At 40.9% G+C, this 17,571-nt stretch overlaps 1 protein-coding gene across 3 annotated transcripts in view; it reads left to right on the forward strand.

Annotated features, from left to right (window-relative positions):
- CYRIB (CYFIP related Rac1 interactor B) overlaps window positions 1-17,571 on the forward strand; it is a 157,662-nt gene that overhangs the window by 122,506 nt on the left and 17,585 nt on the right. For all 3 annotated transcript variants that reach the window (XM_065398201.1, XM_065398204.1, XM_065398202.1), the window contains exons 5-7: window positions 8,489-8,610; window positions 11,916-12,021; window positions 16,919-17,055. In XM_065398201.1, the coding sequence (XP_065254273.1) occupies window positions 8,489-8,610; window positions 11,916-12,021; window positions 16,919-17,055 (365 nt within the window). The remainder of the gene's footprint in view (window positions 1-8,488; window positions 8,611-11,915; window positions 12,022-16,918; window positions 17,056-17,571) is intronic.

A 17,571-nucleotide genomic window follows, 5' to 3' on the forward strand; every position in this document is an offset into this window, starting at 1 on the left:
AAGGGCTAGCGGTTTTTCGTCTACTGACTTTGAGCCTTAGGGCCTTTATAAATAGTTTGTTTATAGTAGTTAGTGTTAAGTAGTTGTTAAGTGTAGTTAGCAGTTAGGGTCCCAGCAGGGACTTCGCCCCAGGAGGGGCATGCCCCGGACTCCTGGGTTTAAGCCCTGCGTGGACTGCAACAGACCTATGCCTGTAAATGACCCCCATGGCAGCTGCCTCAAGTGCTTAGGGGAATCACACGTTAGAGATAAGTGCTGAATTTGTAAAAACTTCTGGCCTCGCACACAAAAGGAGCGGGCTATTCGGCTACGGACTCTTCTCAGGGAGTCTGTCCTGCATCCGGCCTCCATGCAGCCCTGCCAGGACTCACCAAGTACCTCGGCCTCGGTGTGCAGTGCGCCCCTAGCACCATTCCCCATTGCTGGTGTCCAAAAAGAAGACCAAAAAGCATGGCTCCCTGGCACTGGGCAACAAGGGCCATGGATCATTGGGCAAGGGGAAAGTGAGGAACTGCCCAGGTGGACTTGTTCATGTCCCACCAGAACAGGAAATGCCATGTGTTCTGGTCACTCCAGGGGATGGACAAGGATTCCCTGTCAGATGCTTTCCTGCGTCCGTGGCCGGGAGCCCTGATGTACACCTTCCAGCCAGTGCCGTTGACCCCACAGACAGGAAAATCAAACAGGACAGGGTGAGGGTTATCCTGATAGCCCCCGAGTGGCCTCGCCAGCACTGGTTCGGCATGCTGCTGGACCTTTCGTTAGCCTGGCTGCTGCGGCTCCCTCTCAAGCCGGACCTACTGTCCAAGAACCACGGCAGTCTCCTGCATCTGAACCTGGAGGTGTTGCACTTGACAGCGTGGCGGCTGCATGGCTAAATGTGGAAGAGTGGGAATGCTCGACCCGGGTGCAACCGTTCTTGTTGGGTAGCATAAAGCCCTTCACCAGAGCGACCTACTGGGTTAAGTGGAAAAGATTCATATGCTGGGCCTCGGCTCAGCACATCCAGGCCTCGCAGGCCTCGCTGCAGGTGATTCCAGACTATCTTCTGCACCTCAAACTTCAGGGTTTGTCCCTGTCGTCAGTCAGCGTCCACCTAGCTGCTATTTTGGCTTTCCACCATCCGTTCCAAGGCAGGTCGGTCTTCGCTCATGACATGAAGGCCCAGTTCTTGAAAGGTCTGGAGCATCTTTATCCTCATGTCCAGGATCCTGTCCCTCCCTGGGATTTGAATCTCATGCTGTCGAGGCTCATGGAGCTTCCCTTCGAACCTCTGGCTTGCTGCTCTCTTCTCCTTCTCTCCTGGAAGTTTGCGTTCCTGGTGGCAGTTATGTCTGCCCACAGAGTGTCTGAGATCAGAGCACTTAAGTCAGAATCACCCTATATGGTGTCCTACAAAGATAAGGTCCAGCTGAGACTGCACCTGATGTTCCTGCCCAAGGTAGTTTCCCAGTTTCATACCAGCCAGGACATTTTCTTACCGGTCTTCTTTCTGAAGCCCCATAAATCCGAAGAGAAGCGCAGGTTACACGCCCTGGATGTCCAGAGAGCACTGGCCATCTGTATCGATAGGACACAGTCGTTCCGTAAGTCAACGCAGCTGTTCATGGCAGCCAGGAAGAAAGGTCGCCCTGTCTCTGCCCAAAGGATTTCGTCCTGGATCACAGCCTGCATCCGATACTGCTACGAGCTGGCGAGTGTGCCTCCACCGGCAATAGTTAAAGCACACTCGACTAGAGCTCAAGCATCATCTGCAGCCTTTAGAGTAGCAGCCGTGTTAGCCTGTATCCTCAAAAATAACAGGAGTACTTGTGGCACCTTAGAGACTAACAAATTTATTAGAGCATAAGCTTTCGTGGGCTACAACCCACTTCTTCGGATGCATATAGAGTGAAACATATATTGAGGAGATTTTTTTTTTTTTTTCCTCTCCTCTCTTACTTAATTGGCTTCTCAGACTTGGTAAGACAACTCCCACCTGTTCATGCTCTCTGTATGTGTGTATATATATATATCTCCTCAATATATGTTTCACTCTATATGCATCCGAAGAAGTGGGTTGTAGCCCACGAAAGCTTATGCTCTAATAAATTTGTTAGTCTCTAAGGTGCCACAAGTACTCCTGTTATTTATCTGCAGCCTTCTTCGCCCAGGTGCTGATCCAGGAGACCTGTAGAGCGGCTACCTGGTCGTCTGTCCACACGTTTACGTCCCATTATGCGCTGACCAGCCAGAAGGAACTGAGAGGGCGTAGGTTCAGCGGCGCCTAATATACCGGCACACGAGCACAGCACTCAAGGGGGCGCTGCTGCCAACCCTATGGATACTACTAAGGCAAAAAATCTCCAACACCCACACACGTGGGCATGCGCACACCTAGAATGGAATGGTCATGAGCAGGACATCTCGAAGAACAACAGTTACGAAAAGCAGGAAACTTTTTTCTGAGAGTTCCTCAATATTTACCAATACTAAATCAAAAATGGCTTCTCTACTTGTTGGTTAATGACTATTTGGTGAAGAAATCTGTCAGCTGTCACATCCAGGAATATCTGTTTTCTACCGTTATTAGTAGCATTTGTCCTCCAATCTATATCTGGGAAATTAAAGTCTCCCATAATCACACAATTCCCAGTAGTATTTATTTCATTAAAAATATTAAAGAGGACTCTATCCATATCCAAATTGGATCTTGGGGGTGTCTGTAGCAGACCCCAAGCACTATTCTACTGGAGCTTTTGTTACCTTTCTTTCCCAAAGTGATTTTGACCCAAACAAATACCATTTTTTCCATTCCATCACTTTTAATTCCTTTACAGTCTACCTTGTCATTAATACACAATGCTACTCAACCTCCTTTCCCTTTATTTCTGTCTTTCTTGAACAGCACATACCCTTCAATACCTGTTTTCCAGTCATGACTATTATCCCATCATGTTTCTGTTTTCCCTATAATATCTGGTTTCACTTCCTACACCAGTAATTCAAATTCCTCCATTTTGTTACCTGTGTTCGTTGCATTAGTGTACAGACATCTTAGTTGTTTCTGCTTGGCCTTACCCAGATTCCTTGCCCAACTAGCTACAGCCTACCTGACTGTTGTTTTCATTCGTATTGACACTGTTTCCTCTTGTTGCCTATTTTCCTACCCTTTGTTGTTCCTTTCTCCATCTTTTACTTAATTTTCCTACCATTCAGTATTAGCATCACGTGTGGAGATAATATGAGTATCTCCCAGCTGTCTCCCCCAGATTCCTAGTTGAAAGCTTTTTTATCAGTTGTCCCAACATCTATCCCAGAAGTTATTTCCCTTCCTGTTCAGGTGGAGTTCATCCCATAAGAACAGTTCTCTGTCTGTGAATGCCTGCCAGTGGTTGAATGTCCCAAAGCCCTCCTTATAGCACCATTGGCTAAGCCATTTGTTGATAACCATAATCTTGTTTCACCTCTCTCTTTTTTCTAGGGACAGGTAGAATCCCACTGTAGATCACCTGAGCCTCCATTTCTTTAAGTGTCTTCCCCAGCCTGGCACAGATTTTTGCTGAGATGCATCAAGGAAGACTAGCAATATCGTTTGTTCTGACATAAAGGACAATCAGTGGATTCTTTCCCACTTCCATTAGGATCTTCTTTAGCCTCAGGACCACGTCCTGTATCTTAGCTCCTGGTAGACAACACATCCTTCTGTTCTTGAGATCAGCTCTGGTTACAGGCCTGTCTGTTCCTCTTCTTAGTAGGGAGTCCCCAATTAGTAGACCTGCCCCTTTCTGGTATGGGTGCGATTCTCCAGCCTTCCCCCTTCTCTGTTCTTTCTAGCAGCAAGTCGTCTTGTCTTCTTTTCTCACTTGCAGTCTTTTGTGCATCATCCTCTTTCTTTCTGGGACTCTGAATTCTGGCTATCTCCATTGTCTTTCCCTCTTATTAGCTGCTCTTCTCTTCTTCCTTGCTCTCTCATCTTGTTACTGCCTGTCTCTACATTTTATTTTCCAACTCAGTAAGCTATTCCTCATATCTGTTTCTACTTCTCTAGTGATTGCGCACCCCATCAGTAAAAAATTTTTTGAGCACGTACCCCATGCCGCACCAGCTCTACCATTTTTGCCAAAGCAAAAAAAAAAAAAAAGCCGCTCGGACTCCCGCCCGAACTGATGAAGCAAAAAAAAAGCCGCTCTGACTCCCGCCCAAATTGACGAAGCGCCCCCCCCCAAAGCACTCCTCCTGCCACGCACCCCCAAGGATCCTCTTGCGCACCCCCTGGGTTGCGCGCACCCCACTTTGGAGACCACTGCTCTAGCCAATCTTTTCCTCTGCCTTGTTCTCATAGTCGCATGCTTTCATTGGCCACTTTCCTCATCCAGCAGTCTACCTCACAGTGCTCTGGTCCAGTATCCATCTCCAAGTCTTGAGGTTTCCCTTCAGCCTCCTCTCTCCTTCCCTCCATCATACACTCCAATCCCCTTCAAAACTGAACCATAGTTTCTAGCTGCGTCTCCAAACCTCAGATCTTCAGGTGGCACTTTATACAAGCAAAGCAGCTTCCAGATACCCACTCCAGAATAATGTAAATCCCATGGCTTCCACATCCACTCATCTTAATTGTTTCTTCCATTCTTTGGGTCACTAGCACTGCTGTCTGTGTAGCAGTCATAGCTTTCCTTTCTAAGCTCCAGTCAAGAAGAGTAGGAACCCTTCCCCCCCATCTCTCTCTCTTTCTCTCCCCTACGAACTCCTACTCAACCTCCCTTTTTTACAGCTCTCTTTCCTGGCTCCTTTGCTGCTACTTCTGGGGAGAATATTTCACAGTGCAATAGAACTTGACATTAGGGAAGTATTTACTGATATGCAGCGTAAATTATTTGTTGCTCAATTTCATTGTTGAAACTATCCTTAATAATCCTTGTCCCTCTTAAGTTAGATTCACTTCTGGCACTACAATGGGCACCCACATCCCCGGTATTTGATAAACTGTCTGTCATACTCTTATGTACTGTCCTTCAACCACTATTCAGCCCGTGTGACAGCGCTCATATTCTTACTAGTTCTTATTACTTCAATGCAATACTGTATAGTTTTTCTGAACTCCTAGATATATATTGAATCTAGTGCCTTCCCATACCAATTATATTTTAAAATTCATTGAAGGTTAGCTCTAAAAGAACTCATCAGTTGCTTGAAATAAATTGGCCAGTCTTTCTAGCTTCTAATTTAGAAACGTAAATTCATAGTTTTCAAGGCCAGAAGTGACCATTGTGATCATCCAGTCTGACCTCTTGTAAAGCACAGGCCATAGAACTTCCCCAAAATAATTCTGGAGCATATCTTTTAGAAAAGCATCCAATATTTATTTTAAAATTCTGAGTAAAGGAGAATCCACCACAATCGTTGGTAAAATGTTTCAATGGTTAACTACTCTCATCTTTAAAAATTGACACCTTATTTCCAGTCTAAATTTGTGTAGTTTCAACTTCCAGCCATTGGGTCGTGTTATACCTTTCTCTGCTAGATTGAAGAGCCCATTATCAAATATTTGTTCCCTGTGTAAATACTTGTAGACTGTAATCGAGTCACCCTTTAACCTTCTCTCAGTTAGACTCAAAGAGCTTAATCTATTTAGCTTATCATGATACGGCATGTTTTCTAATACTTTAATCGTTCTCATGGCTCTTCTCTGAGTCCTCTCTAATTTATTAACATCCTTCTTGAAGTATGGGCACCATACCTGGGCACAGTATTCCAGCAGTGGTCACACCAGTGCCAAATATAGAGGTAAAATAATCTCTCTACTACTCAAGTTTCCCCTTTTTATGCATCCCAGGACTGCATTGGTAACAGCAAGTATAAGGTGAAGTTAGCCTGTTTACCTGAAAGATCTAAGATTGTAATTTCCCCCAGAAACAATTGACAACCTCAACCATTTAAACATTTCAGAGAGCTTTGGATGTTTTTGTTGTCATCAGGTGTTACAAGGGAAATGTAGAATCCTGAGCTTGTTATATAAGCAAGAGGGGGAGCTCTTTCAGCTTTGCTTTAGAATGAATAATTGTATCAACCCCTCATCCTGTTCTGGGTGCATGACATAGATAAATTCAACCAGTCATTAAATGATTATCTTTAAAATGAACTGCGGCATAAACATCCTTCCCTCTCCTCATTCACTGCCCTAACCATCCTGAGGGAATGAGCTCCATAGCCAGAGACCCTTAACTGAAACAGCCCTACTTCCAATCCCCAGAGATGAATATCTAGGTGGTGTCACCTCAGATGACTTCAGAAATGAAGAGCATAATCTACCCTAATGCATCAATTCAGCATATCCATTCTGTGTAGAATTTCTGACATTGGCTAGTATCTTCACAAATCCGTCTACTACTCTGTCAGTGTCTAGAAGGAGCACCCTTTATAAGGAGGGTGAAGCAAGGAAGAGTAATGGAAAAGCTTTAAGGTTACAGGAGATGTATTCAGTATAAGAGAACCAAAGTGGCAAGTCTTGATTGAATTATTTAACAATGCAAATACTCTGGAATGCTACAGAGCTTTATATTAGACTGTACTGTCCTATAGTATTTCATGTACTATAGCATTTCATGTTTGTACATGAACTGTTAATAGTAAACTGCTGCTTACCTGTCTGCTATTTCCCCCCATTTTTTATCTTCATTTCTTACAGGAGTCTTCAGCAGCTTTCAAAATTATAAATCTGACTTTTCTATGACAGTCTCAAAAATGTTGGCCAGTTATTTCTGTAGTCAAGGCCTAATCAATGTGGTGCTATTTTTTCCTTTTAGAAAGGGAGCAGCAAGCTTCCTTGTGTTCAGACACTTCTTAATATTGAAATGTTAAGTATTAATAAACTGTTGCAAGGTCTACTTAGGTGCACTTGCTAACAATGCCCCATCTTTATACACTTAACATAGATGTCCTATTTTTGTGGTTTAACAAAACTGAATATACCAAAACCAGAAAGACAATGTGTGTGTAACCTTTTTGTTCCATCATGATCCATGCATTAGGACTGTTTTCCACAATGTGTAAAATTAACGGATGTGCGCTCCAGTTGATGGGTGTGCGCAACTTCCATCAACTTTCATGGGAGTTATACATTTGTATCATGGAGAGAAGATCCTTTACACTAATTTACCTTTAATGTGGTATTGATTAGTTACATTAAACTTTTACAGTCCTAGCTGCACCTAAAGCATGAAATATAAGCATTAGTGATCAATTGTTTGCAGATAATTCTTCCTAGAAAAATAATTTTTATTTGGTCAGTATAATTACCTGGATTTTGTACTTTGAAAATTTTAGATTAATTTACCTTTGAAAGTTTATTTCCTAACTCATTTTGCCAGTGTAGCTAGCTAAAAAATAGTGTCAGTGTTAAAGTTGCAGAGTTCAGAAGTAATGACCGGTTTCATTGGTCTGAATAGCTTTTCTTTCTGACACCATAATTACCAGCTAGGGATATAAAAGGATCCAAAATTGTATTCTTTTATAACTTTTTTTCTCACAATCTGATCTCACCTCAGATAAATAATTTATGAAATAAAACGTTTGGATTAGGGATGATACTCCTAAATATTTTAAACAAAAAACAAAAAAAAACTTGTTAGACCACAAAAATGTTACGACATTTCTTAAAATATACATTGTTTTTATTAATTATTTTTGTGTTTATTAGGCAAATATAGCATTACTTAAATGATACGCAGAGATGGAGAGTGTCTTATATCTGAAAGAAAGAGATTTAATTATCCTATTATGTGGGATAACAATATATCCCAATTATAGACAGTATACAGGAGAGTCTGCACAGGTGGCTTTAACAATTTGTTGCATCTGTCTTTGAGACAATTAGAATGGATCTTCTCATGACCAATTAGATTACTGGCCCTTAATTGGCATTTATATTTTAATATATTCAGAACTGAGAATGTGCACAGGGCTATAAAGAATACACAAAAATACAGTTCCTGCTTCCAAAAACTTAAAATATATAAAAGCGTGCAATTTTTTAAAAATGAAAGTAGATAAGACTACCTTGTTTTATAACACTTTTAGTGTATCCTTAATTAGTGTGTCTTTCCATAACTCACCTATGGCTCTTCCACTGAGTTCCTACTGTATCCTAAAGGTGAAAATAAATCCTAGTATGGTTTGATAAATAAAAACATATTAAAACTTGTAAATTTTAATAAAAAACCCTTAAAATGGTAACTAACCATGGTTAGTGTGGTAATCTGGAAGGTTTTAACATCCCTGCTGCCTGTATACCTCATACACGAAAGGTTCCAGATCCAAACAATGATGGGGGAATATACATGACTGTAGTTATCTTTGTAAAGTTTCTCAGAGATGTCGTGGTAGCTTTATGCAGTAAATGGAATAATAGTTATACAAGAATTGATTAGGAACTTTGTCCTATAGATCATGGTGGACTTCTTAAAAACTCACGCAGTTAAATTATTTAATATGCTCTCCTACTGTTTAGATGCCCAGCCTACAGAATCTGAAAAGGAAATTTATAATCAGGTGAATGTAGTGCTAAAGGATGCAGAAGGAATCCTGGAAGACTTACAGTCATACAGAGGAGCTGGCCACGAAATACGAGAGGTAAAGCATTGTTAGATATTTTGTGATCATACACACAATTCTATAAAGTGTTATTGGTGTACATAACCCGGAACAGATAGATAAGAGCTGATTTTCAGCTTCTCTGGCAGGAACTATTGTATTAATAATCTGAAATGAAAATATTACTACTTTGAAGTATGGTTCTACTTTAAAATGTGATTTTAAAAAAATCACTGGCTACCATATTTGTCTTCAGTAACTTTTATATTAAATGCACATAGTTAAGTAATAAAAATATGTTCCCTCAAAAGCTTTTATCTTAACAGGATTCTTGCTGCTGGATCTTGGGTCACTAACCTGAGACAGAGATCTGCTTTCTGTGTGTATTCATTAACATTTGCTGACTTGACTGACTAAAACAACTTTTTTATTTCTTGTTTACCACTGCAAGCTAACACAGCTGTTGGAGACTATAGAAGATTTTGTCTGACCACACATGTAAGGGTTGTTAACTAAGATGAAATTGCAGAATCTTTATTACTTATAATAATGCATGAGCCAGAAAGAACATAACTTGCCTTTCAGATTCATAGGTGAGTTTGCAGGGCTGGAGCCATCTTTTTGCTTGCTGAGAAAAATTGCTGTGCAACTCTTGAGAGACAAGAAATGCCCCCATAATACATTTTAATAGTCCTATCTGAACTAGAATCAGATTTGGGGTAGTGGTTTCCCTCTCTAATAGCTTGTTCCAGTTGTTCCTTGCTTCCAATAAAACGGTGGAGCTGGCAGTCCTCACATTCCGAGAGAATTCATAGTTCTCAGCTCAATGCACCATGCCCCAAAAGTATATGAAGTCCTATTGTTGTCCTCAGCCAAGCCAATATGACAACTCTTCTGCAGAGGTAATCCTACTGCAAGTAACTAAAGGTCTGTGGAAATTGCCTAGACCTGTTAACTAATTTTATATACACATCACCATCAGTGGAGTTTAAAAAGGCACCACACGGTACTTCTCTGGTCTGCTCTTAAGTCCAACTTATTTAAAAGAAAAATAGACTAGAAAAAAGTCAAACTTTGCAGACCTGAACAGCTCTTAATGCAAAGCTGAGCACAACCTCAATGTTCATAGATTCCAAGGTCAGAAGGGACCATTGTGATCATTTAGGCTGACCTCCGGTGTAGTACTGGCCATAGAACTTTCCCAAAAATAATTCCTAGAGCAGATCTTTTAGCAAAATATCCAATCTTGATTTAAAAATTCTCAGTGATGGAGAATCTACCACAACCCTTGATAAATTGTTCCAATGGTTAATTACTCTCACTGTTAAAAAGTTATGCCATTCCAGTTATCCCTTATTTCCAGTCTAAATTTGTCTAGTTTCAACTTCCAGCCATTGGATCGTGTTATACCTTTCTCTGCTAGATTGAAGAGCCCATTATCAAATATTTGTACCCTGTGGGGGGAGGGACAGCTGAACTGCCCGGCAATTGATAGCCTCCTGGGCGGCTGCTGCACAGGGAACTTAGGGGAGCTGATGGGGAGCTGCCGGTCCACCCTGGTTCCAAGCCCCCACCAGCCAGCTCCAACCGGCTGCTCTTTCTGCAAGCAGTGGACAAAGCAGGCGGCTGCCAAACAACGTTAGAAGGGAGCATTGCACACCTTTAAATGAGCATGTTCTCTAATAGATCAGCAACATAACAATGAAACAGTGTTAACCGGGACAACTTTAAGTGAGGAGTTACTGTATTGGGACACCACTGAGTAATCTGAGTATGTCCACAATGATGAGAACCAGGGAAGGAGAGAGAAATGGAGTGTTAATACAAAAACTCCCACCTTATACCTCCACACTGTTAGAAATCAGCTAACATTTTTTACAAATAAGAATTAGTTCAAAAGTAATGACTGAAACACAAGGTTTGCAGCAAGACTTGTAAGAAAACAGTGAACAAGAAGTAAAACAATGTAGTAACCAGTATAAATTAGACATGAAAATAAAAGTGTATCAGTTCACAAATATTATGCCGGAACATTAGAATTTCTAAACTTCCTGCCTGTTGGTATCTTACACAGCAACTCTTTCCAAGAGTGTCTATTTTCAAAATTTCAGTATCCTTCCTGTAAGATATATGTGATATATGTACACTTCTCATCTAAGTTGACTGGGAAGGGAAGGTTAAGACTAGGAAACATTTTAAAAGAATATTAAATTCCCCAAATACCTTACAGTACGGATGAAAAAAATCAATAAGATTGTTTACCTGCATTATGCTTCCTGTTAGTTTTGGAGAGAAAGGAAATTACTCTAAACTTTAATATTTACTGCAGTAAAATGTTTCTAAATAATTTTATAGAATTAAATATACTGTTTATACTAAAATTCTGCATGAAATAACATATCTGAATTTCTCATTATATGATCTGAAAAGTACAAATAGGGTCAGATAATATTTGAATAGTGTTCCTCTTTTAAGCAAAATTCCAAATACAAGCAAATGTAGTTCTTGATTGACATTGTTGAATAACTTGCTATTCTAGAACTCAGTTATACAGTTAATTTTTTGAACAGATGTTTTCCTATAAAATGTTACAAAATACTGCAAAGCTAACTGCAATTAATATAGTATGCTTATATATCAAATGTTCTGACACAGCGCTACTGTCAGAACACCAAAAAATCTCAACTACCTGAGATGTCTAGTCACTTTTCCCTGGTGTCATATTCTGCCAGGAGTATTGACTTGGTTGTATAAAAATTCCATGAGCTAAAGGTGGTTGGTTCTCCCTCCCCATTACCTGATACTGATTGCTGTAGCTGAAACTAACTCTGTGTACTAGCCATGATCATTAAACTAGGCTAAACTCATTCCCTTGGAGTATCCCGTTAAAGCAGTTACTTTGAACAAGTAGATTGTACTGTGTAAATTGTTTCTTTTTTTGTATTTTAGGCAACTTAAAAATCATCTACATATAAGTAATTGTATAATAGTGTTTACATCCTATAAAGTATTATGTTAATAAAGTGTGCTTAATTATTTTCACATTGTGTATGTGTAAAGAATGTGCATAACAGGTACAGTATGTGATGAAAGACACCAGTTTATAATTTTCAATGAAAATCTGACTCATAATAGGACACTGGTTGCAACCATAATGTCGGGAGAAACTGTTCTCTTCCCACAATCTAAAGAATAACGCTCCCTTCTTTTGTTTTCCATCAGTACCTCTGATCAACCTCTTTTAATACATATTTTGAATGAAAGAAAACTTTCCTAGTCTTGATTCCTGTTGTTAAGCGAGGTGTGACTTTTTTTTTTCTTTATCCATGTGTTCAATTTTCAAGGCAATACAGCATCCCACTGACGAAAAATTGCAGGAGAAGGCATGGGGTGCAGTCGTTCCACTAGTAGGCAAGCTAAAGAAATTCTATGAATTTTCTCAAAGGCTAGGTAAGTTGAAAGGTGGTAAACTAATGAATTGATATCCTTCATACTAGCCAGAGACTCAAAAAGTAACAGCAAAACATTTTTTAAGTACATCAGAAGAAGGAAGCCTGCTAAACAATCAGTGGGGCCATTGGACAATTGAGGTGCTAAAGGAGCAGTCAAAGACAATAAGGCCATTGCGGAGAAACTCAATGATTTCTTTGCATCAGTCTTCACTGCAAATGTGAGGGAGATTCCCACACCTAAGCCATTCTTTTTAGGTGACAAATCTGAGGAACTGTCCCAGATTGAGATGTCTTTTTGGAGGTTTTGGAACAAATTGATAAACAGTAATAAGTCATCAGGACCAGATGGTATTCACCCAAGAGTTCTGAAGGAACTCAAATATAAAATTGCAGAACTACTAATTGTGGTATATAACCTATTATTTAAATCAGCTTCTGTATCAGTTGACTGGAGGATAACTAAAGTGACACCAGTTTTTTAAAATGGCTCCCAGGGCAGTCCTGGCAATTACAAGCTGGTAAGACTAACTTCAGTACCAGGCAGACTGGTTGAAACTATAATAAAGAACAGAATTATCAGACACATAGGTGAATGTGATTGGTTGGGGAAGAGTCAACGTAGCTTTTGTGAAGGGAAATCATGCCTTACCAGTATATTGGAATTCTTTGAGGAGGTCAACAAACATGGACAAGGGTGATCCAGTGGATATAGTGTACTTACACTTCCAGAAAGCCTTTGACAAGGTCCCTCACCAAAGGCTCTTAAGCAGAGTAAGCTGTCATGGGATAAGAGGAAAAATCCTCTCATGAATCAGTAACTGTTTAAAAGATAGGAAACAAAGGGTAGGAATAAATAGTCAGTTTTCACAGTGGAGAGAGGTAAATATCCCCAGGGGTCAATACTGGGTCCTTTGCTGTTCAACATATTCATAAGTGATCTGGAAAAAGGGATGAACAGTGAGATGGCAACATTTGCATACAATACAAAATTACTCAAGATAGTTAAGTCCAAAACAGACTACAAAGAGTTACAACGGGATCTCACAAAACTGGGTGACTGGGCAACAAAATGGCAGATGAAATTGAATGTTGATAAATGCAAAGTAATGCACACTGGAAAACATAATCTCAACTATACATACAAAATGATGGGATCTAAATTAGCTGTTACCACTCAAGAAAGAGATCTTGGAGTCATTATGGATAGTTCTCTGGAAACATCCGCATAATGTGCAGTGGCAGTCAAAAAAGCTAACAATGTTAGGAATCATTAGGAAAAGGGTTAGTGTAGTCAGGGGTGGTCGTCCCTCCCCCTCTGGGTCAGAGGGAGGGCACACTGCCTCACTACGCTATCGGGATCTCTGCTTACTCTTAGGGTAATTAGCAAGTTAGGTGTTAATGTCCCGACTGGCCTAACGGGGCCAAACCCCCAGATAGGCAATCAGTTCTGGCCCGTAGGCAGAAACAGGTTCTCCCAGGAGTGTGAATGCCTGGGGCCTTAGGCGGGGGGCTAAATAGCCAACAGTCTATAACCCCTGGACTTCTTAAGCAGGTGGGGTCCCTTTGGCAGGAACCAGAGCAAACCCAGCAGTCACTTAGCTCTGAGTCCTTGAAGCAGGGACAGAGCAACCCAATAGTCGATCAGCTCAGGGCTCTTAATGCAGAGCCAGATCAAAGCCTGTAGCTAATTAGCTCTGGCCTCTAGTTGCAGAGCCAGAGCAAATCCAGTAGTTGGGCGTCCTAGCTCCGGTGTGCGACCAACGAACACAGGCCACTGGACTTGGTGTGGGGAGGCTGCCACCCCAGGAGTGGGATGGCAGGCGGGGTCCGGGTGCTCCCTACTGCACTGGACTCCGACCCACAGTCCTAACAATGGTGGAGTGGTCCACCGCTGGGTCAGCGGGAAATCCAGCCACAACACACCGACCATGCCTCAGGCAGATCATGCCACAACACACCGACCATGCCTCAGGCAACGGAGGTTGTCGGCTGTCCCTGGGCCTCTTCCTCCCCTCCTCTCGGGGTGTACCTAGATCAGCGGCGCGTCCTCCATCTCTTCTGGGTAGGTGGCCAGCAGCAGTCCTGGCAGGTCCGTGGCGGATGCAAGTTCCCCAGTGGGCTCGGCAGCAGTGTCAGTGGCCAAGAAAGAACAGGATCTGTCTGCCTCCCTCAATGTCTCAGCACCAGTTGAGCTGGAGGCCCCACCCTTTATACTTCCTGTTACCCCCTTCCAGTGGGAGAGGTGAGTCAGAACTGGCTCTGCCCACTTGGGAACAGAGGGTGCTTCCTCCCCCTCTTGCTCGGAGGGAGGCCACACTGCTTCATTACAGTTAGATAATAAGACAAAATATCATATTGCCTCTATATAAATCCATGGTACACTCACATCTTGAATACTGCATGCAGATCTGGTCACCCTATCTCAAAAAAGATGTTGGAATTGATAAAGATACAAAGAAGGGCAACAAAAATGATTAGGGGTATGGAGAGGAGAGATTAAAAAGACTGGCACTTGTCAGCTTGAAAAAGAGATGACTAAGTGGGGATATAATAGAAATCTATAAAATCTTAACTAGTGTGGAAAAAGTAAATCGGGAAATGTTATTTAGTCCTTCACATAATGCAAGAACTAGGAGTCACCAATGACATTAATAGGCAGCAGGTTTAAAACAAAAAGAAGTATTTCTTCACACAATGCACAGTTCACCTGTAGAATCTTTGCCAGGGGATGTTGTGAAGGCCACAACTATAACAAGCTTCAAAAAAGAACTAGATAAATTCATGGAGGATAGATCCATTGATGGCTATTAACCGGGATGGTCAGGGATGTAACACCACTGTCTCCCGCATAGGAACTACCTGCAAGCCTTATTTGCACAGAGGAGTCCATCGTAGACAGCATTCAGCGCAGGGCATTTGATCATACCAGGAGAAAAAGATGAGCATAAACACTAGAACTCTCAACATTCTGACTGACAATAAAAACTATTAAAGAGCATGTTGCACAAACATCTTGTAGCGTATGATGTGATGACAATTGCCCAGCTAAATAAGGTAGAACCAGAGGCCTTCACAAAGTCCATTCTCCTTCTTCAATAAGTGGAGACTCGTTACATGAACTTGAAGGAGAGAGAGATCTAAGAATACTCTGTACCACAGCGGTCAGCATTTCTCCCAGGGAGAGTGACACATCTGCCAGGGAAGAATATCAGATAGTGAGTAAATTGGTATACTTGAGAGTACATCACTGAATTACAATTTAATGCCCATTCATAATGTGCTTCTACAGAAGCAAGGCAAAAGCCATATGTTCTGTGTACAAACATGGCTTGATCAGCTACTATGCACTTTCCTACCAATATCTCTCTGTTTCAAGATCATGATCAGAGATACTATGCTAAGTTCAAAAGTAACTCATAACACCAAACAGGTCCAAGACACTATATGGAATGTGCCATAGCACTTCCCATCAAAATCCCATTGAGCGAGATTCCACTTACCTCAGATTTCTGTGCTGCACATGGAACCATCACTTCACTCAACTTTAGATTTTGAGTAAGAAAATTTAGAGGGGATACACAGATCAAATTGTATTTGATTGTCCTCTAGGAGGTACTTCACTTACTTTAAAACATGCACCGTTGCCCTCTGTTGTAGAGGCAAACCAGTTACACCACTGAAAAGAAGGATAAAATATGTCATCCTCACCATACTGTACTTCTTGCAGGAATATGTTTCCATGAACTTTCCTTGTATGTTAGCATACAGTCATTGGAAACCTCTTGTGGTCTCCAAGAAAATGTAGCATCTTCTTGCACCTGACAATGAAAAAATATAATCCATTAAAAAGTGAAATCTTAACTTAGTTTTACAGGCCTTAGAGACACAAGATGGTAATATTTTTATTGGACCAACTTTTGTTGGTGAGAGAGAGAAGATTTCAGAATGTCCCTTTGAACTACAGTATTAAGAAATGGTAATTATCCAATATATCAAAGTGTCCCGTGTATGTTTAGCTGGAACTGCATCGAACTTTCAGAACTATTTGTGGTGGCTCTGTCTATTGAACAGTATATATCACTTCCACAATTACTAGCAAATTAGTGCTAAGTGCAGGATCATATTTCATGAATAAGGTAAACTCTGCTTTCTTCAGGCAATCTCATCTCACAGTCCTACCTCCCCCCACCCCCGAAAAAAATTGTGGAGCAAAAACATTTGAAGGTCTACATAAACATGTCTAAAGAACATAGGAAACTGACCACTTATTAACTTAGCTTCTCACTCGTTACTGCTAAGGTTTAAAAGTTTCTTCATTAGATATTCAACCGACAGAAGAGTTCTCCATTCTGGGTTAGTGGATTGAAAGATACTTAGAAATGCATCTTTTAATTAAGTAGATAATTTCATGACACAGTTGTTGTTTTTTGTTTGTTTGTTTAAATAAAACGTAACCTGCCAAATTTTAAGAGATTACTGCTTGGCCTCTTTAACTACTAGCTGCATTTCCAATTTTTTGATATGGCCTTTGAAGATAGGGAAATTTTGTTGTCACTGTTAATTTCTGTTCCTTAACATTGAATAGCTTTTCATATAGCAATATTGACTGACATTACCAATGTAGAGTCAATTTCAAACAAAAATTGAATGTAGTCATGTAACAACTTGAAAAATTAGTTTACTGTAGAATCCAGTCAGATATAAGCTCTGTATCAATAGCAATTCATGGGTAATCTCCAGTATAAATGCCCCATGAAAACCAATTATAACATATTTGATCTTAAAATCACTTTAGATCATGGAATTACCATACATTTTAGCACTTTAAGTCAACTACTAATATATAGTAGAAGCAGATAGCCTTTCACATGTTTTGATTTTCTTTCTTCATTTAGAGGCAGGATTGCGAGGTCTATTGGGAGCCCTGACAAGCACTCCATATTCACCAACTCAGCACCTGGAGCGAGAGCAGGCTCTTGCTAAGCAGTTTGCAGAAATTCTTCATTTCACACTCCGATTTGATGAGCTCAAGGTAAATTTCCATGCATTTTTAAATAGGCAGTTCAACTAAAACGAGCCCAGGACTGAGGTTTGAAGAAAGCTGGGTTTCATTCCAGACACTGCCACAGACTCTGTGTGACATAGGGATATCAAAAGTGATTAAGAGAATTGCCCAATCTGTAAAAAGAATGATGTTTGCTTCAGTCCCTCTGTGATGCTTCTTAATACTTAAAATCCTCAGATACTCTATCTAGATCATGAAAAGTTAATTCTTTCATTGAATGCTAGCATTCATCAAGTATAATGGAAAAATTGAGAATTGCTTCATTAGTGCAATAGAAGTTGTGTATATAATTGTCAACACTCATGGGCCAGATTCTGGAATGTGGTTGAATTGCACAGGTCGAATGTCAGGGGCGAGGAGAGGGCAAAGAAAGTTTAAAGCTCACTTTTTTCACTCCCCTGGTCCTGCTGCAGTTGTATGCAGGCTAGGTCCCCTTATGGCTACTTTAACATCAGGCTGCAACGGCTAGAGGGTACTGAAAAT

The sequence above is a fragment of the Emys orbicularis genome, chromosome 2 (genome assembly GCF_028017835.1).
Source record: "Emys orbicularis isolate rEmyOrb1 chromosome 2, rEmyOrb1.hap1, whole genome shotgun sequence".
In the NCBI taxonomy this organism is placed as follows: Eukaryota; Metazoa; Chordata; order Testudines; family Emydidae; genus Emys; species Emys orbicularis.